The sequence below is a fragment of the Micrasema longulum genome, unplaced genomic scaffold (genome assembly GCF_059751315.1).
Source record: "Micrasema longulum isolate JH-2025_06_02 unplaced genomic scaffold, ASM5975131v1 h1tg001722l, whole genome shotgun sequence".
Classification (NCBI taxonomy): domain Eukaryota; kingdom Metazoa; phylum Arthropoda; class Insecta; order Trichoptera; family Brachycentridae; genus Micrasema; species Micrasema longulum.
In genome coordinates this window covers 49,332-71,750 of record NW_028278900.1, presented here as the reverse complement: position 1 = coordinate 71,750, position 22,419 = coordinate 49,332, and the positions used below count along the sequence as shown (strand labels likewise).

Here is a 22,419-nt window from a genome sequence, read left to right as displayed (position 1 = left end):
GGAATGCAAAAGTTTTAAATCAAAAGATTGGGAGATTTTTCTCATAGAGACCATAATTTTACATTTATCAGGGGCCAAAATAAGTTCCTTTTTGTAATTTAGGAATCAAACAGATCAAGCAATAATTTCATTTGGTTCAACAGAAATGGTTAATCTGAAATATAAATGTTGAAATTATCGGCAAATTGTCAAAAAATATATGAATATCTAAAACAGTGAAAAAGATCATGCGTAAAAATACCTAAAAGAAGAATACTCAAGGGACTACCTTGAGGAAGCCCTTCCCAAATGGATCTAGATTTAGATCGGTTTTACAAAGAAAAAGATTATTGACTAAATTTCCAATTTTTGAGGAGACATTCAAATAAGAGAGTTTTTCAATGAGAAGCGGAATTTTGATTTTATTATATGTTCCTTATATCCAGAAAGGAAGCTATTAGAATGTTTTTATTATTTAAAGTGATTTGGATGTCTGTAACAAAAACAAAAAGGTTGTCACGCGTTTTTTTTCCTCTCCTGAATCCAAATTGAAAATTTGGAATAATCCGATTTATTTTCAACGAACCAATCAAGCCGATTTTCAACTAGATGTTCCCATAAGTGGAGCATACGATAATGTTATAATACATATTATGGAAGTTAAAATGCTACGAATTGGAATCCCGCAAAAGCTCACTCCTTTTATAGCAAAGTTGATTCTCTCCAGAAAGGTAGAAATCAGTGTTCGCGGTCATGCTGTGGTGGAGAGAGAGTTGAGCAAGGGACTACCTCAAGGTTCTGTCCTGAGCCCGATTCTCTTCAATATCTATACGCATGACATCAGCGGAATTGTTCTCTCAGAGACAAGTTTGCTTCAGTACGTGGACGACTTCTTCATGTATGCATATGGGAAGGACCCAAAGAATCTGGAAAATGTACTAAATTTAGGTGTGAAAAATATTAGGAATTGGTTAGTGTATCATGGCTTAGACCTGTTGACTGGTAAAAGTAATGTCATAACCTTCTGTAGACAGCAAAAAATCCCAACCATAAAAATTCAGCATGGAGATGAGATAGTCCCTTTTACGACCTAGATTAAGTTCTTGGGAGTAATTCTGGACACTCATCTTACATGGAACTCATACATAAATCATATAGTAAACAAGTGTCAAGCCGGATTGAATACGTTAAGAGCAGTCTCGCGAGTATGGTGGGGGAGCCACCCTTTTATACAGAGACTTTTTTATACTGCGTATATCCGGAGCCATCTCGATTATGCCTCGTTCTTTTTAGAACCATGTTCAAAAAAGAATCTCCAAAGACTCGACCGGATTCAATCCCAAAGTCTGAGACTAGTCATCGGAGCAATGAAGCCCTCTCCAATTAACGCTTTACAGGTAGAGGCCTATGATGCCCCACTCAGAATGAGAAGACAATATTTGGGGGATAGGTTTTTGCTAAAATGCTCCGTCCAAAAGAGTTACCTGCTCCTCAAAAAAGTAAAATCCCTTTCTGACAGTGTGACGTCATCATCTTTTTGGTCCCATAAACCACTCCCTTTACTTGTCAACAGCTTCAATTTTTACAAATCTTTTGAATTTAACATTAACCCTAAAGAGCTTCTTCCCCTTTATCGTTTTCCATTTAAAGTTTCTAAATACGTCCCAAATATTGAACTCACATTTGGAGTTGAAAGCCACCTACAACCCCGGTGTACATTCAACCGTATTCGGTCATCAAGATGGATAGGTTGAAGAATTATCTACACTGATGGATCTCGGTCAGATTCGCCAACCCACACGGGTGCGGCCATATATTGTGAAGACGACAACTTTCAAAAGTTGTACAAATTGCACAAGAATGCATCCGTATTTACAGCGGAATGTATCGCAATCCGAGAAGCTGTCAAATACGCTTTAAGCTCACAATATAGCAAGTTTCTTATCCTGTCGGATTCCCTGAGTGCCTTTCAACAAAGGGCCAAAGCCAAGGGAAGACACCTTTTCTAATTGAAACCAAATGTAACAGAAAAACCTTGGTTCTCCAAAGTGATTCTGAACAAATTTGAGACATCTTCTATATGCAGAATGCGCATTGGACATTGTTGCAATAGTTCTCATTTGTTTAAAATCCATGTCCGGGACTCTGCCATGTGCGAATGTCAGCTCGAGGAGGAAGATCTGAATCATGTTTTCTTTGGATGCCCCATAAATGATTGTTATCCTGAGTTCCTATCTGACCTCTCCAAAATCAGCGTCCTATTCCCTAATAATAATTTAACTCTTTTATCCCCACCCAATAAACATATATTTTATGTAAATATGTAGCTATAAATGGTATTAAGTTGTAAATAAGTTATATATTATGTAAAGTGTGTGTACTATTAAATACTAACACAGTAACTTGTATGTATAGTACTAACCATGTGTAAATAATTAAAAAAGTATATTTCAAACTTGACACTGGCTAGAACACCCTAGTTAGTGGCGAAAAAATCCAATAAAAAACTAAGAAGAAGAACTAGATGTTCCAGAATCTTTTGAAAACAGGATGATAATGCAATTGGTATATATATGAGGAGACAATATGTGGATTTTTATCAACTTTGAAAATGGGAATGAGATACTGCACTTTCCAGTAGTCGGAATACAACCTGAATCAAAAATTTAACCATGAATATTATTAAAAGTAAATGACGAGATGCGGTATTTGTACATTTTATACGGGAATAGGGAATTTCATCGGGACCGGGAGCTAAGTCATTTAAATTTAGGAAAACCTTTTCCAGTTCAGTGGAAGAAAAGAGAGCATTAAGCGGAGTATAGGAATAGGGAACGGAAAAACAAATAATTTCATGGGTATTGGGACAGCAAGAAGGGGACAGATTATTAAGAAAGTCATCCAACTAAAGTGTAACTGACACACGTTCAATTGGAAGATTGTAAAAACCTTTAAATTTTCGTATCAAGGTCTATACCGAGTTTAATGTGCTCGAAGAGGAAAGTCGTTCGAAAAATTGGGACCATCCGCGTCTTTTTTTACTCCTTTACAATCGTCTTGTCTGAGTCTAAACCTGTTTTAATTTTTAAAAGTTTTCCAAAGTCATATGTTTACGATAAGATTTGCATTATTTGTTTTTTTTTTTCAAAAAGCGTCATGGTTTTTTTTACATTTCAATCACACATGTAACGGAAGAACTAAAAACACACGTGTTTATGTTAAGAAAAAACAATGACAGTCATAACTCTAATCAAACGAAAGACATGAAAACAGTACTGAAATTTGTTTTTGATTTTTTCCTTTAGGTTCTAAGGCCTTTTACCAAAACATGATCACAAAGCCTTCTATTGTTACATTGATGTTATATATGTTTGAAATACAAACGGTCTCTATGATTGCATAGACAATAATATCTTTAATAATTTATTTTGGGCTTTCGATCTGTGGCATGCTCATCCTTCGAGCAGAGATAATGTAGAACAATAACTAGTCCTTCGAGTCAACTTTAATTGTCAAATATTCCCTTTTTTCTATTGTCAATTGGATGTTTCTAGTTTCTGTCAGAAGTATATTTTAATTCTATGAACTTTCGTTGCAATAATCACTGAAGAGAGATTGTAAATTATAATGATAATATAGGTTGTGATGATGAATACATGGTTGTATATTTATACATCGAAACAATGTCTAGATTTGAACATGTTGAAGGTAACTAAACATTTTATCAAAATATAAAATTATGTATTATGGGAACCCGCACTGTTTGAACAGCTACAGTCAAACTCGGAGTTTATTTAAAATAAGACTGCGCCCTTAAAGTGATATTCTCGAAAATGGCGATAGCGCCATTTAAATAGTTAAATCATCTTAAATAAAAATAAGTTATTTATTTTATTCAATATATATAATAATATCCAGATATTTGTATTATTTAAAATAAATTAATTAGTATAGCTAGATTTCTCACATAATCATGAGTCAATGAAATAAAACACAATAACATTTACTTAATAAAACTCCCCTTTTCAGGAATAAACATGGATTTTGATTGATAAGTGTCCGATCAAAATGTTATAGTTCCTCATTGAAGATAGAAGAATGTTTACACCTCGGCAAAAGATTCTCTGGTTTGCTTTTCTAAGCAGGGTGGGCATAATTTGCATTCAAACAGTGTTCAACTTATTTATACCGGACCACAATGCTCACGTGTTCATCAGTCCCGTGGACACGGACATCAGTGTGTCGTGGCTCGACCGCTGTGTGGACGCCCTGCTTGGCGGTCTGAAGAGATGGGATGCGCAATACTTCCTCCACATTTCTCAGTATGGATACACTTACGAGAACTGCTTAGCATTTTTCCCCCTCTTCCCTTTAACCGTAAGGTACCTAGCCAATATTTTATCTTATATCTTCGGAAGTCTACTTAATTTTCATAGCCTGTTGATCATATCGGCCACTATTTTAAACATTATTTACTTTGTAAAATCCGCTGACGCGCTGCACAAGTTAAGTTACAAAGTATTGAAGAGTGAAAGTTTAGCTTACAAAGCCTGCATTTTGTACAGCATAAATCCGGGGAGTATATTTTTCACAGCGCCATACTCTGAAAGTTTATTTGCGTGGCTAAGCTTCCAAGGAATGCTGAGATGTACGGAGGTAGAAACTCTACGCTTTACCAATATTCACATTCTAAGTAGCGTTCCAATCGGTTTATCTTTAGTGACTAGGTCCAACGGTATTCTTAACTTAGGTTTTATACTATACGCAAGCTTTAAAAATGTGATTGAAAAAACCCTTCCAGAAATATTTCATCGTTATAGAACATTAAAGTACAGAATACTGACCCCGCTGTTGTCGTGGCCTCTGGTGGCGTCCATTATGGCCCTGGTCTTAACTTTAGTCCTGAGTGTACTGCCATTCCTCCTTATTCAGATATATAATTACATTAAGTTCTGTATTCCCCACGAGCACAATTTACCTCAGCATTTGATAGAAGGAGAATGGATCCTTCCGGGACAGGCTAAAGGGGAGTGGTGCAATAGCTCCGTTCCTATAGCTTATTCCTATGTACAAAAACATTACTGGAATGTGGGATTTCTCAAGTATTACCATTGGAAGCAAATACCGAACTTCTTGTTGGCGGCTCCTATCTTTTACATTATATTTACAAATTGCTACCAATTTCTCCGCCAACATTTTAAGCATTCCATCAAACTGGGAATATCTGTCGCTAGATTTCAAAGAACAGTGAGTTATGATAGCGCCGCATCCAAGAGTATACGGTCTAGTAGGATCGTTAGCACCTATACTTATGATCCAGATATGTTTGTTTACATTATTCACGGATTATCGTTAGCTCTATTTTGTTTGTTGTTTGTTCACGTACAAGTTACTACGAGGATGTTAGCCTCTGCCAGCCCTTTACTGTATTGGTTCATGGCATTAGGTATTAAAGCGACCCCATCCAAAATGGCTGAGCAGAATCATATAAACGAACACTTTAGAAAGATAGGAACTTCGGGTAGAATTTCAGGCGATTACTTCGCCATTGCAAATCTGGAAGGTATCGGTAATATGTGTAGCAAATGGAGAACATTTGTTTTATCCAAAAACTTCCCCGATGTAAATTTTAAACTGACTAAACTATATTTCCTAGGTTATTACTTTATAGGAACAGTATGTTTTTGCAATTTTTATCCTTGGACATGAAGTCGAATTGGAATGTTGTCGAGTCAAGTCAATTAGAACAATCGTAGCCTTAGTATACTTCGAAATAATGCAATTTTATAGAAGCTGGAATAAGCTTTGTGATTTTATAACTATTTATTAGCAAAATACCAAAGCCTTACAATTTAATTAGGATGGAAATTTTAACCTGTAGATTAATAAAAGTTTTTCACATCCATAATTCGAAACACGGCACAGAGTGCATGCATCAAATTGCTTTCTTTTATCATATCTTCTAGTACAAACCGCCATTCCAATGCACAATTTAATTATGTATACTTGTTAATTTATTGAGAGGGTGGAGTATCTAAGGTACTTTATGCACATTAAGAAAGTATAACTCTAGTCATCTATTATTATTGTACAAAAGCCAAGGCTAAAATAAAGATCACAATATCCACCTCACATTATTTTTAATGGTTAACAATTTTGGGACTCAAATCTAACATTACACCGTTTATCTGAATTCATATCATACCGACTAAGAATTATTAATTATCTAATGTATTTGTTACATTATTCCAAAACATTTTGTGTTCATCATAATTTTGTGATATTTAATATGTAAGTTTTATCAATAATACAATGAAATTCAAGAACTTACTAAGTGTTTTTACTTCTGCATAAAATGTACTGTATTTTGCAGACGATAAGACGCATTGGACCATAAAATGCACCCCAATTTTTGTTTGAATTTTCAGAGCTAAAGAAGCACATCTTATGGTCCGAAAAATACAGTAATCTATATACATATATTTATACATTTAGGTTCTGTGTGTTTGTGGCCGCAAATCTCGGAAAGTGATCGATGGATGGATTAAATTTATTTACAGAACATTCCATTTTAGCAGAAGAGTGTTTCTATATACTTTTTATTCAGATGTTCCAATGGAAACAGAACGTTCTATGCGTTATAAATTTACTCATAGTTTTTTTTAATTTAAACTTTTTTGTTTTTTTACAATAAACGTAAGTGATAAAACAGAGTACTAAAAAAAAAAGCATAATTACATAGCAATGAAATACATATTAATAGTAAACAAAAAATCCCACAAAGGCATGGCCTGTTCGTTGTTGTCATAGTTAACAAGTACTGAATGACAGTTTTCTACACAGTGCTGCTTTATCAATCTTAGCCAAAGGTACGAAACTTTATTATCCCTACAATCTATACATATATTTAAAAAATTAGGTTCTACGTTCTAATTTTACAGGAAAGCGAAAAGAATAATGAAAACTTTATTTGTTGGACACTTTTCATATATTCAATAAAATATATTTAAATCCTATCAATAAAAAAAAATAATAAATACAACTACAGAAAAAAATAAACAAAAACATCCGATTAAATTTTTTTTTGTTGAAAAAACTACTTTGAACAGACAAAAATGAGTTTAACCTTTCCCTACTGTCCCAAAAACGTCCGAGCGTTACGGTGCTGTGTAATCATTACCCATGCAAAAAATGAGAGATTTTAAATCATAAAAAAGTAATTAATATCCATAGGCAATTGCTTCAATTATTTACATGTAATACTCTGTTCTACTGTGGTCCATCATTGACCAATTACAGCGCGAATTCACCAGTAGTAAAGATGCATGTACTTGCGAACTAATATGCTAAAAACATTGATGTCTTTCGTGAGTCTTGTAAATTAAAAAAAATTATGTATATGTTCAATATCAAATAGAAGAAAATATTCTGTTTATATTGTATTCTAATATTATGTACGTAGCTGCTTTAAACTGTATTTCTTTCATATTATGTTTGTATTTTATTTGTTTATCTAATTTTTACCATCTTATGCAAATTTTTCTCTCTTTTACAGCTTCTTTATATTTTTTGTATCCCACACTGTTCTATCTTTTGTTTCTTTATATTGTATTTTAAAATTTTATGTTTATTTTTTTGTGTTTTATATAATTACTTTTTTGAATGTAAAAGCCTTATGGCCGTGAAAAATTCATTTAAAAAAAAATATTGAGAATAAAACAAGTGAATCATAGAAAAAATTATATTATCTTAAAAATTAAGAATACATTATGAGTATATTGCATAAATAGACCTAGAGAGAGTTTAATATTTGACACTAAGCACAAGCATTGAGCGCCTCTTGAAGTTTTCTGCGAGCTCGGTTGACTCTTTCTTCCTGGCGGCGAATATCTTCCTCCGCTACACTAACGGCCTGTACCAGGGGTTGCTCCGGGTTCAGGAACACTCCTGGATTCTGTGCTATTGCTGTCTTAGATCCCGTTTGACCTGTGGAAATAATATAAATAGAGGTAGATTAATTGGGAATAATTTTTTGTCATTTATTTAAATAGTAGCTATATAAGAAAAATGCTACTATTATCATATTTTTCCTACCCACACCCAGTGGTGCATAGAGCACTGTAAATCAAATGCAACGTATTTTGATCATCAGTCAAATGAAGGTAAGTGGATCGGTTCAAGAACAATGAAATATTGCAGTTTGCACAAACTTTAAAATCAATATTTCATGTCCACCCTTCTCAGGAATTGAACCCAGGAACTTAATAATGTAGCTAGGCAAACGCGCCAATCACTACACAATAAAACGGACTTATCTCCACTCGATTTTCTTATTCAGGACTTTTACCTGAGAGCAGCCACCGAGTCGAAAGCACTCGTCTAGGGTTCTGGTTCTATTTCACACACAGAACTATATTCCTCATCTGCCTGGATGCAGGAGATTTATTTAACAATATATTTTTTAAATTTATTTTATTTCGATCAAAATGGTTTGTTTCCAAACATAGGCTCATCATTCCATCTCTGCTGCCTAGTTAAAACATTGGTGTCCTCAAAAAGCCTCTAGGCCTCAGACATGAACTATTGAGGAAACACATCCAGGATGTCGAGAATCTAATGCCTCGTTAAGTAGGCAACCAAATAAATATATAATTGGCCTGTGAGTGAATAAACATGAAAAAAAATAAATTAAAGGTTACTTACAGGAAGAATACCATAGATACCAACAATTAAAAAAAGTGCAATATTAAAACATAAATGTTTGTTGATATTTAAAAAAAAAAAAGTATTTGCTATATCTAAAGTTGATTGCAACAGAGAGGGAAAACATTTTTGAAAAGGGAATATAGAAGTCTAGACATTTACAGGGCTTGTGACCTGTACTTGGCTAGTTTAAGTGGCCACTTTACACACTGTGTAACATCGTGTTTTTCTTTTTAATTTGGACATTTTTTTATTTTTGATGTACATATTTTTTTCCATAGTAATAAGAGTTTTTATATGTTTATAGAATTTAAGAGATAAGATTATGTATATATATTAGAACTTAACTATAAGAACCTTTTGACGAACTGCATTTTATGCAGTTTAGTAGGACTTGATAATTTATATGTTAATTTTTGTATGCTTTTAATAAATAAATATAAATAAATTCTGCCTATGTTTAAACATCCACATTTTCTCAACTTCCAAATGTTTGTTGAAAGGGTGGGTTTCTTCCCTAGGGAGTTATAAGATCTAAATATGCTACACATCAAAGCTATTTAAATCTGTTTCTTTATCCATAGTATAAAAAAAGTCTAATCACTAATAATTGAGGTGTCTTTTACGTTGAAAAAATAGTCTAGTTTACAAATCGATAGATCTGTCATCAAATAATTTTATTTGTTATCAAATGCATGTTTTAAGAAATAAATTTGTTGCTGAAGGCAAAATTGTAATCTATCTATCAATCAGCACATTTTGACCAATAACTGCCTGGGGGAGAACTGATTGTGTGGTACCTGTAACAGGCTGAGGAGTGACGTGCAGAGCTGTGGCCAGAGCCTGAATGGTGGTGGCCTCGCTGCTGTGTGGTCCCATGGACTTGATGCCCCTGGGTAGTGAAGCGCCGCCCAGTACTCCCCAAGAATCGCAGGCAGTCAAACCCTAAACACATATTTCAGAAGTGAAAATTAAACTTTTATTTGAAACATTTTCACAATACTCAGATAATCAATGATATGTGACTTTCTCTACTAGAATATTTATTTAAAAAGTATATTTATATTTTTTTCAAATATTATTCAGAAAAAAAACTTTTTTTGCATTTTTAACTTCAAAATGGCAAAAAGTGGACTCTTATGTGGACGTTTATGCTCTAAGGTACATATATTAATACTTAATTGATTAAAATATTTTATGATCAATTAAAACACATTGTACATTGTAAAACACATTGTACATATTATGTCTAATAATTTTTTTGTGAAAGAAACTATTCTGAAGATGCTCATTTAGGTAAAAGCGATTAGTTGGATAAAAAAAAACTTTTTTGTAAATAACTAAAACATTTTACAGTAATTGATTGATTAAGGAAATCAAGTAGAGATAAGTCCGCCTCGTTGTGTAGTGGTTGGCGCATTCGCCTACCATTTTTGAGGTCCTGAGTTCGGTCCCAGGCAGGATGGACGTGAAATACTGATTTTTAAGGTTTTTTAAGGTTTGGGCTGCGATATTTTATTGTTCCTGGACTAGGACCTGAAGCGTAAGACGATCACCTAACCTTCATGTAACAGATGATCGAATAATGCTGAATTTGGTTTACCAATGTAGTGCCTTATGCACCACTGAATGTAAAAAGGGAAGCGATGATAAATAAATAATTTACTAACAATGAGGTTTATATATATATATATATTTATAAAAAAACACAAATATATTTTTATTTTAACAATGAATAATACATCAAACCATACATACCTCCAGTCTCTTTTCCCAGAAGAGCTGCTTTGGTTTATCTTGTGGTCCGTGTTTAAAATCTGTTTTAACTTTACTCTCTTGTGTTTTGTGAACGGTAACCGGCTGTTTGAATATGGAAGCAGTTTGCCTGATCGGAGGGACTAGTGATGCGTCTGAACGTACACCGCGGCTTTCATGAAAATTCAAAAATAACATTAGAATATTTAGGACAGACATGCAATTATGACATTCTATAAAATTATTTTGCTGATATACTTTGAACTATATGAGAGCAAATTTTTTAGTTATTTGTGAACGTATGTATAAAGCATACCAGAATATAATATGAACATTTAATTTACTGGTTTTATTTCATTAATAATAAGTTCTCCATATTTTAAGCAAGAAAATATTTTAAGTGTAAATAAAATCATATTTTTTTTACAAATAAGGCTTTTAGTGGCTAGACTGATACATTTTTGGTAGCAAACAATATAATGAAACTAATGTTTCAAGCACAGATTTTCCATGATTAATAATTTTACTGTATTTTGTGTAAAATCACCCAATTTTCAAATGAATGTTGACCAATTTTTAAACACTATTTTATCAAGGCGTGAAAATAAATTTAATATTACTAAAGCTTTACAGTACAATAAAATACATCTGATAATATGTGTTCAGTGGGATATGAATTTTAATTAAGTTTTTTTACAAAAAATACAATCTGACTGCCCTAAATTTAATTTTATGAAAAATGTTTTTTGAGAATTGAATATTTCTAAAACACATTTAATATTTAAATATTAAAAATGGGGTCAATCATTACAGGTTGTTTTAATCTTGCAGTTAGTTCTAGAAGATTATAAGCCAATGGGTTTAGTATTCTAAATGGAGTGAATCATGCAGAAATCCACTTTGAAATACAACTCGGCAAAAGTTCAGGGCCGAGTTCCACTGTGAAGACTTGTTAATTAATATTTCCACAACACCGAGACCACAGCAGAGACTACAAATAATAAATAAATGAGCATAGCAGAAAGTATCTCAAGATGTTCTCCGATTCCCCCTTCAACCAACTTTCAAATTTAATTTCATACAAAACAGAACACAATATGTACGCCAATAGTTTTACTCTGGGATGTCATGAGACCATCATACTTCTTGCGGATGCTATAGACTATACTCATGCAATGGGGTTAAAAACAAAATAATTTGTAATATAATAAATATGAGACAACTTTGTTGTTCTTAAGATGGGTAAAGTGAAGTGAGATTGATACAATCTTTAAAACTAGACAGGAGTGGACTTAAAATAAGTGGTTAAAAACTAAGCTGTTTTATATTTATTTTATTATAATGAATAACCACAAACTTAGTGCTTCAAATATTTAAAAAAATATATATATATATGTTTGAGAAAAATGTAAATGCATCTAATTGGGGAATATTTTTTTAGGGCTTTTAGCTTGGACAACTTTTAGTTATCCATCCATCCAAAACTTTAGTAATCAATATTAATTAATGGGGTAGAAAAATACATATTATAATTAAGACAATAAATTGTTAAAAATTAGATTAAGCAAGCCGATTTAGATTTTCGTGAAACAGAAGCCATTGGTATTATTAATATTCAAATTTAAATTAAAAATATAAGATGACAAAAAGCGGATAGTGAAAAAAAATCTTAATTTTTCATTCAATTATTCTGTATCTGCAGTCTGACAAGTTCTATTACAAAATCAAAGTTATTCAGTATGAAGAATGTTACAAATTTCCATAATGTACATAATGTTTAAATTATTTTATAGATATCAAAAATAAGTTAATAAAATAAATTTTGATAAAGGGGTGATAATTTAAGGACAATCCCATCCACAAAGCGACAAATGGGTGTTTATTGAGATCTAGTAAGAAGAGCGATGCTTTTTTATTTTGACAGATTTTTATATATTTCAAGCAAAAATTAAATCTGAAGAAAAATAATGCAACTGGCAAAATAGCAAAAAAAATACAAAATGCGTGGAACATCGATTCAAAAACAAATATTTCACAGGCGATCGTTTTGTTAGTATTCATACAATATTTGTACTATTAAACTAAAATTCTTTCTAAAAATTTTATTTGGGATAAGTTTGAAAGGGCAAACTTGTCATATAAATTTAATTTAACATAAGTACTTGTGGATTATTAAATGGGATGTAAGGACTTTAAATAATGCATGTGAAGTGCAATAAATAAGTTCTAAATTAAAAATAATCTGATACACAATTTGCATATCCATCATAATGCGTAAAAATATATGTATCATATGATTTAAACAATAATTTTGCCCTTAGTAAAATATCACTTACGTCACCGTAAAAGCAGTAAAAACATAGACAAGTTTTTCTCGTGCTATCTATCTATTATGAGAAGAAAATGTATCATAATTTAAACATTTTAATATGCACTTTCTTCATAATCATTCCCTTTCCGCACACAATGATGCATAGGGCACTGCATTGGTACACCAATCGCGGCGTATCTTGATCATTTTTGTTACGTGAAGGTAAGATGATCAGTCTAACGCTTCAGGTACCAGTCCAGGGACTATGAAATATTCTAGTGTGAAAACACCCTTTTAAACAAATATTTTATATCAACCATGTCGGGAATCGAACCCGAGACCTCTTGAATGGTAGGCAAACGCGCTGGCCATTACACCAATTTTTATTTATATGATTTTCATGTACACATAAATAAATAAAACTTTGAAATAACAGTAAATTTTATTTAAAATGGGATAATGTTTGAATGCAAATGGTGTCATAAACGTTGTACTTATTAAATACTGTTAAATCAATTAACAAAAAACATGTAAACAGTATCTAAAAATTAAACACGGACTCAAATTAATACAAACTAATAAACTTAAGTTCTATTACAATAATCCAAACTATTATTATCTACAGGAGTGTCATTACAATAAGTTATGTGGAGCAAATGGCCAAATAGTAGCAGCATCTTTATGTATCTATAATGGGCTTAACAGTATAACTGTATTTTTGCTAATTTTACAATTAATATGAGAAAATGTTCCTCGTGTATGCCTGTATCAACACTTATACCACTACTCAAAACATAAATAAACAACTCTGTTTGTTATTTGTACAAATTACTCGAATGTGGTTACACAGATGAAATAATGATCTTTAAATAAAAACCCATTTCGCATAATATGACTTCCGTAGCTAAATAATTGGGTTCATAATAATGTTTTTTGCTCTCCTGAAAAGTTATACTTTTATATCCGCCCATCGAAGATATTACACAACAATTCCAAAACATATTCTATCAACTACTGTTGATGATATAAGATATTTTGGATAGTTAATAATTACAAGTACTCCTCATTTAACAACCGCTTAGGATTTCAAATATGATTTTGATTGCCTGTATATTTATTTATTCTGTAAAGTATAAGTAAAAAATATTTTATTTTCATTTCCCCATCCACACTCAGCGATGCATAGGGCACCGCGTAACATTCACCATTTTGCCTGAGTTTAAATATCCACATTTGCTCATCTCCTAGACTTTCGTATTCTGTTCTCAAAAAAGTTTTCCCTCTCTGTTGCAATAAATTTAGATCTTCATATCTCCCTAGGGAGTAAAATCCAGCTTGTCTACAGACATTTGGATATACTCAAAATATTGTCTTTGAAACTCCACTATAAATTGAAATGTTTTTTTGTGATTTCTGGGTTTTGTTGGATATTCATTATGTAGTCTTGGAAGTGAACGACTCATATTATGTATACGATTTTTTAAATGAATTATTAGAATGCAGAATTAAAGCACAAATCACCCAGGTTTCAGAAACTTTTTTTTTTGGAGCTCTCACCAGGAATGGAATCCGGAACCTTCCCTGTGTGAATCAAGCATCTCAGCCATTACACCATGGAGGTCGCCAATATTTGTAGTACTTTCACGCATCACTCCAAATTGTATATTTTGAGCGCGACATCGGACCATCCCATACGGAATATCATTCTCATTTTCACACCTAATGGTGCATAGGGCATTGCATTGGTACACCAATCGCAACTTATCTTGATCATTTTTTGTTACATGAAGGTAAGATGATCAGTCTTATGTCTAGGGACTATGAAATATTCTAGTGTAAAAACACCCATTTAAATAAATATTTCATGTCAACCATGCCAGGAATCGAACCCGAGACCTCTTGCGTGACAGGCAAATGCGCTGACCACTACACCCCGAGGTCGACAATATGGAATATGGTACACAATAATGAATTAAATTATGACAAACAATTATTTGCATACAACCAAAGAAAAGCAGAATTTACAAAACAGTTTATGATAAATTATGGATGTTAAGTGAGAAGTATTTGTAATTAAATATGTTTGGACAAAATTTCAACTATAGTTTGTTAATAAGTGTAAATAATATCACTCCTGTAGATGTTAACGAGTCTAAATAGAGAAATATTTGTTTTTGCTATTCTATTTAAACATAGTGGTTCCGATGATATTATATTTGTATGGGGAAGCACAGGTTTATGAAATAATAGCAAAATGAAGGAAAATGAGGCCGACTACAATAAACCTGTAATCAAATTGTGTGCCACGCGGTTTCCGTTTGCGGAGTAGCTGGCTGTTTAGTTTCCCCTGCTGGAAGTCAAAGCAAGCCAGGTCCAGGCTGTCTCCGAGGTAGCGCGCCAGCTGAGGCTTACTGCGGAACTTCTTACCGGATGGACTGTCAAGGAAACCACACCCTTCATATCCAACTTTGCTTAATTGTATGCATTTTGTTAAAAAAAACCGGCTACAAAGCTCACCAGTTAGTATTATTCTCACGTACACTAGCAGCTTTAAGCTGATGCATGTACATCTAATTAACTGTATTTTGAATACATAAAAACAGAACAATAAGACAATAGCACATGTACAAAATTAGGAAACTTAGTAATAATTGACATATTTATACATAAAAAGTCATTTAATTTGGTTTTACATCATCATCATACTCTCTTCACCCACTGTTCTTGTGGACGGATGTTTGCCAGAGAGAATTCATACTCGTTAGTGCATGGGGCATCGCATTAGTACACAAAGTGCAACATATCTTGATCATGTTAAATAAAGTTAAGATGTCGGCGTGTATGCTTACTATGCAAGAGGTCTCGTCTTCGATTTCCAACATAGTCGACATGAAATATTTATTTAAAAATGTGTTTTTACACTAGAATACTTCATAGTTTCAAAAATGGCACCTGAAGCGTAAGACTGATCATCTTACCTTCATGTTTTTATTTTGTTTTTCTCAAAAAACAAAACATTAATATGTTTTGTTTCTATAATTAGAATTTATACAATGGTTTCATATGGCGGTATTAATACACATATAAAATATGTCTCAATTACATTAACATTACTCAACTTTTATTATAATAATTATACTTGTTTTAGTGTATCAGTTTTATTATTGTACATGTTAATGAAGGTGAGTATATATATGCGTCTGTGTGTATGGGTGTGTGAGTAATGTATGTATGTATGTGACAATGTGTAGTGAATATAGGTGGACTTATAGAAGAATAATTATTAAAAATGATCTGTTTTTTTAAAAACCTTAATGAGGCAACCTATCAACCACCTTATCGATCGATCTAAAATTATTTAAAAAATTGTTAACAAATTAAAAAATACGTAAAAGTGTAAGTACTCATATTTTTTATTTTTTTAGGAATAAACCGTTAAGCCTCTATTTTAAGGTTTGTCAGCAGGTGAGATAGAGGGGATATGGAAGGAGGTAATAAAAAATACACCACAACATCCAGACCAATTGAGAAAAAAAAATTCTTAGATCTCGCAACTGGTGGGAATCGAACCCGCGACGCCAGTTTCCAGTGCCACGGCGCCGAATATACACACATACATAGGATGATTATTTTAGAACCTCATTAATGGCTTTGAAAGTTATTTGTTTTATAAATTTTTACAAAACTTCTTTAACTTTAACTTCTTTTTGTACTGCCAACCGAGCTGTGAAATATATCAAGATCTGATTGTTGCTCATTTATAGTACAGTAAATAATAGCTGCGAAGATATGCTGCAATTCATGTACCAATGGAGTGCCCTATGAACCATTAGGTTCAGAAGGGAATGATGATGATAATGATCAGTCTTATGCTTTAGGTGCTAGTCTAGAAACAATAAATTCATTGTTTTCTTTCTCACACCCAGTGGTGCATATGGCACTGCATTTGTAAACCAAATGCAATGTATTTCGGTCATCTGTTACATGAAGATAAGATGATCAGCCTTACGCTTCTGACTGAGAAAAACGCTGAAATATTGCAGTATAAACAACCTTTAAAATAAAGTTTCAAGTCCACCCTGCCAGGGATTGAACCCAGGACCTTAAGAATGGTAGGTGAATGTGCCAACCACTTCACAACTTATCTCCACTCGATATCCTTATCTGGGATTTTTACCTGAAAGGAGCCATCGAGTCGAAAACAAAAAAAAAAAACAAACAATGATACTGCAGTGTAAAACTCCCTCTTTGACAAAATTGAAAGTCAATGTTGCCAGGAATTAAACCTGGGACCTCGAGCATGGTAGTTGTACGCGCCAAGAACTACACTACAAGGCGGACTCATCTCTCTTCAAGTTTCTTCTGCAGGACTTTTACATGAGAGTAGCCATCGACTGGAAAACACCCGTCAAGAGTTTTGGTTTGTTTCACAAGCAGAACTGTTTCATCCATCCAGATATGGAGGTTTACGGAGTTTAGTCTGCCTCGTGATTGGTTAGACTTTATGCCTACAATGCTTGAGATCCCAGGTTCAATTACCGGCAAGGTCGACATAAAATATGTAGTTATTAAAAAGACATAGTCCCTGAACTGGATTTGAAGAGTGAGACTGATCATCTTACCTCCATGTATCAAATGATCGAGATACACTGCAGTTGGAGTACCACTGGGTGATGATGATGATTATTTCTTTACCAAACCAACAACTTTATTATTTAAATATTTTTTTCCCAACACAGCTTATCATTTTATTAAAAAAAGGGGGATACCATAAATCACAATCTTAATAAATTAAAGAAGTCTGTAGATTCAGGATTATTTTGTTTTCCAATTAATCACTATAAAATATGCAATAAAAGCGTAATCACTATAAAATTTAAATATATAAGAAATCTAATAAGGTCAGTTGGAATAAGAGTCATACATTTTTTGTGAATTCAAATAAAACGCTCTCTGTGTCCAGATTATTTTTTAATTTACCATAGAATGAAAGCATATTTATTATTATTTTATATAAAGCTACTTTTTGCACCAAGAACATAGTGTTATTATGTTCTTGGTGACTGTTTCTTTGCCCTGCTCTTGACATACGAGTATCATAGCAAGTTATCTCTTAATAAAATCAATATATAGATATTATCTCCTTTCTAGAATAACCGCCAATTAAATTTGTACGTTCAATCACTCAAATGAGCAAGAAAAGGAGCTTTTGTTGAGACAAAAGGAATGTCAAAAATTATTCATCTTTTTCAAAAAAATTGTAGAGCAATAGTTTTTTTTTTTTTTTTGTTATTAAAAAAGAAATATTTGCGTTCTTATGATTTACCCAAATATTTAATTTTGAGGGCCATTTTCAACGAGTTGTAAATAACTCACTATTAGAAAATGGAATCAAGTTGGGGTAGAGTGGGATTCGAACCACAGACCTTTGGTCCGTGAGTCCGAGACACTAGCCACAGGACCATAACCCGATCTAACTAGTAACATCTTTGTTTCAATTCTGGAACATCGACGCATCTCTCTGTCTGACCGACTGAACAAATAGGCCCTTAATTCTATAGATTTTGATGGGCGAGCTTTTGTTTCTCTAGCCCAGTAGTTACTCTTGCCCCATTTGACCTTATATAAAAGAACGAAAATACATACAAATATTATTTTTTAAATAAAGCATTACGATGTGAACTGTTTGGGAATCAAACAGAAATTTTATGCATCAATCAACATCAACTGAATCACTGATTTTTACTTTTTTTAATAAAACAGAAAATAATGCGTCCTCACTGGGGTAGCCGATGCGGAGGACACTTTACATGGTCATAAAATGTGTTCACTATTGCACTACGGAGAAGGACAGAAAATCAAACACTCATTATTGATATATAAGACAATTGGACTTTGGATTGTGTTATTTATAAAACAGGCGTTAAAAAAAATAATCAAATTAGGTAATTTAACAGTATATTGGTGTCATCCTAATATTGCTATCTACTTGCAGGGGAATAAGTATGATTAAATCATAAATACATTTTGAATATATGAAAAGCGGGGCAGTTTTTATACTAAATTCATTTTCTTTTATTTTGTCAGTTATGATTAAAAATTTATGTTCCACGGGGCCTCGGAGATCTGTAACATGTTATAATAATAGATTTTCATTTACGCTGGGCTTAACGAAGTCTGCGCTGGGCAAAGTCAAAGGGTTCTTACATACAATATTTATACACATAATATTTTTGTATTAATATTAACTCTCATGCACCTTCTTATGACTAAAAAAAGAACACAAATACCAAACTCTTTGCAAGTTACTCAAAAGTGGATCGAGTATATTAATAATATATAGAAAGACACAGCACAATTATGTTCAAATATTGTAAAATTTATGACTATCCACAAGCAAACCAAAAGAACTTTCATGAATACTTATAAAGAATAACTTTGTTGATACCATGCAAACTATCTGTAAATTACCTTGTTGGCCCGTAAATTTCAAAGGTACAAGTAAATTATAAATTAATGCTTCAAAACATGTAGGTATTACCTGTAGTAATAAACATCTACTTTCCCTGCAGATAAACCAGATTTTCGTAAAACTTCTTCCCTTTGCCATCCTTTTGGCAATGCAGCACAATCTGTCTTTTTCTTTTCAATGGAAACACTCATAACTATTGAATAATATAAAACTTAAAGTGAGTGCAGATCAAATGCTTGTATAAAAAATATTTGTATTAATGTATTTGATGAAGTAAGATAAAATCAATTGAAAACTTAGAAAATACGAGACTTAAGATCTGAACAAACCCAAACCACAGATTACAATTACCGATGCAAGTAGTCGAATGAAAGTAGTCGACTACATTCGATTATTAAATGTAGTCGACTGAAAGCCCGAATGCAGTAATGTAGTCGAATGAATTCACTCAGAATATTGGGTAGCCTCCTCCCAAGCCAAGGGTAAACATCTTTTCCAACTGAAACTAAATGTAACAGAAAAGCCTTGGTTTTCCAAAGTGATTCTGAACAAGTTTGAGACATCCTCCATATGCAGAATGCGCATTGGGCACTGCTGCAATGGTTCTCACCTGTTCAGAATCCATGTCCGGGACTCTGCCATTTGCGAATGTCAGCTAGATGAGGAACATTTAAACCATATTTTTTTTTGGATGCCCCATAAATGATTGTTATCCTGATTTCCTATCCGACCTCTCTGATATAAATATCCCATTCCCTATTCATATTCTAACTCTCCTGTCCCCACCCAATAAACGTGTATTTAAAATCCTACATAAATATCTAGTTGTAAATGGTGTAAAGCTGTAAATATGTTTTATTATTATATGTATATATTAAATTGAATACTAACATACTAACTTGTACATATTATATTACTAACACATGTGTATATATGTAAAAAAAAAAAAAAAAAATACTCGACACTGGCCAGAACACCCAAGTTGAGATGTGAAAAGGCCATGAAAATACGAAGAAGAAGAAGAAGAATGAATTCAACCGACTACAAATAGACCAATGGGCGAGCTTTGCGCCGACTATCGAATGAATTAGTAATTTCCAAACTAATGAATTCGCTCGACTACAAATAGACCAATAGGCGTGCGTTAAATTAATTCAACTACAAATAGACCAATGGGCGAGTCTCACGCCGACTATCGAATGAATTAGTAATTTTCAAACTAATGAATTCACTCGACTACAAATAGACCAATAGGTGTGCGTAAAATTCATTCGACTACAAATGGACCAATGGGCGAGCTTTACGCCGACTACTTTCATCGCCAACTAATTCGTTATTACTTATTACGTAATGGGCGTTTTTTGCTTGTGTTCATATTGTTATTCCTTTATATTTGTGTTGTTTTTAATTTTAATTTGTAAATCTATGTCACTTCTTTTTGGCCGATGTTATCACATTTTGGTAGAAGGCTCTTTTTCTTATAAAGGAAAAAAAGTACCTAACATTCCCAAAGCATGGATATTTCTCCCGAAAAACGGAGTTTGTCTTTGAATAAATTTCTGTGTCTATCGTCTATGGTATACCGGAAATAAATTATTCATTCGAATGATCAATTCGATTATTTCCTTCATTCGATTAGTAAATTTAGTCGATTATTTTCATCTCTAATTACAATATATATGGATGCAAGATGCAAACAAACCACAGACTACTGATAAACAAACTAACAAACCATTACAGAATGCTGAGAAAAATCAATTGAAAATAACCATAGATGTAAAATAATTGAGGAAACGCCTGTTTTCTCTCTGATAAAGAGTCAACCCTGTCATCAGATAATATTTAAATATAACTTTATTACATGCAACGCCATTTTATTTAAAAAAAACCTTTTTACTTTTTTATTGTTTGTACGATCTGTTTTACTTAAACTACTCCAGTCTCCCGTGATGAGGCATAACTATCGTTCCATCGCTTAGGCTTAGGGGGTCTTCAAGGTGGGTGCCGTCCGGGAGGTAATTCTTTGGCTAATATAGACACCAGTCTATCGCTGCTCATTCTATCTATGTGGTCTCTTCAGAATTTTCTACGGGATCTGCTCCAGTGCACTATATCTTCGATTTCACACGTTTCGGACTTTATGGTATATAAATATGAAATAAATGTATATTTACCCATAGAGAGTTAGGTTTTCGAAAACACGGCACGGCACCATTTATTACGCGTACCAATTTTTTTTTTGTCTTTTATTAATGGATAGAAAGTGGTTGGAACACATTAAATTGTTATTTTCAGGGGACAATTGTTCCACCCTGTCGTATGAATCTATTTATTCCGCCTTATTTTATCTATCGGGAATAAAAAAAAACCTTAATTAACCATATTATGCTTATAAATTTAAAAATAAAATGATTACACTAATAAATAACATTTAAGTGAATACGTAATATTTTAAAGTAATGCACAGCCCTGGCAGTCTTAATTATAAGAGCCGCCCCAAAACGTGGTCATAAAAAATATCATTTAAAATTGGCGCAGATGTATTGTCATCTCTTTTAGTTATGTTAAATAAATGACAATTGCACATTCTTTCAGTGAAATAAAAAGAGAAAGAATTATTTCCAGATGTCGGTTGACTCGGTAAAAGGTCGTCGAGTTAGCATGTCTTGAACATTTAGAGAAATATTTGGATTTAAACAATTGAAAAAAATTATTTAAATTACATAAATCCAATGTATAAAGTATTTGAATTACACAGAAGCAAATGCTATAATAATTGCTCAAATGATAGTAAAAAAGTAGTGGTGCATTTATGTTGAAAACTGCCAAAAAACGTGTTAATGTGACAATGTATAATATTTGATAAATACCCGTGATAACTGAAGCGTTTTCTCCCTTTTCCTGTTCTATTTGAACATCCTTTCATGGCACAAGTTAGCACAATACGTTAAGCAATCATCAAAATACCGACAGAGCGTTTGACAGTTCGAAGCAATACTGGCCGCGTACGTAAAAAATGAGCATCGTAAAATTCTAAAATTGACTACAAAACAAAAAATGAGGACCGTACCTACGAATTTTTTTTTGGCTCCCTTTCTCTCATTTAGAACATATTTTTTAAAATGTGTCTGCTATAACAGACCACATGCATTGGATTGGTAAAATGTTTTGTTATCCCTCAACAGATGTATATACTCTA

At 32.8% G+C, this 22,419-nt stretch overlaps 2 protein-coding genes across 5 annotated transcripts; one reads left to right on the top strand and one right to left on the bottom strand.

The window, feature by feature from the left end:
• The first annotated feature begins 3,549 nt into the window (after positions 1-3,549).
• PIG-V (phosphatidylinositol glycan anchor biosynthesis class V) lies at positions 3,550-6,309 on the top strand. Its single transcript, XM_088237427.1, has 2 exons — positions 3,550-3,687; positions 4,009-6,309. Exon 2 carries the CDS (start codon positions 4,078-4,080, stop codon positions 5,686-5,688), a length of 1,611 nt encoding a protein of 536 aa, XP_088093553.1. The 5' UTR covers positions 3,550-3,687; positions 4,009-4,077; the 3' UTR covers positions 5,689-6,309.
• A 1,397-nt stretch (positions 6,310-7,706) lies between these two features.
• MBD-like (methyl-CpG-binding domain protein 2) lies at positions 7,707-22,237 on the bottom strand. Of its 4 annotated transcripts, XM_088237437.1 has the most exons (6): positions 22,091-22,237; positions 21,395-21,568; positions 15,034-15,183; positions 10,441-10,609; positions 9,483-9,627; positions 7,707-7,965 (listed from the first exon to the last, which is right to left on the bottom strand). In XM_088237437.1, the coding sequence occupies exons 2-6, from the start codon at positions 21,433-21,435 to the stop codon at positions 7,796-7,798; spliced, it is 675 nt and encodes a 224-aa protein (XP_088093563.1). In that variant the 5' UTR covers positions 21,436-21,568; positions 22,091-22,237; the 3' UTR covers positions 7,707-7,795. The 4 variants fall into 4 exon arrangements, with proteins under 4 accessions (XP_088093563.1, XP_088093565.1, XP_088093562.1 ...); XM_088237439.1 differs by lacking the exon at positions 15,034-15,183; XM_088237436.1 differs by lacking the exons at positions 21,395-21,568; positions 22,091-22,237 and adding an exon at positions 19,290-19,605.
• Positions 22,238-22,419: the final 182 nt, after the last annotated feature.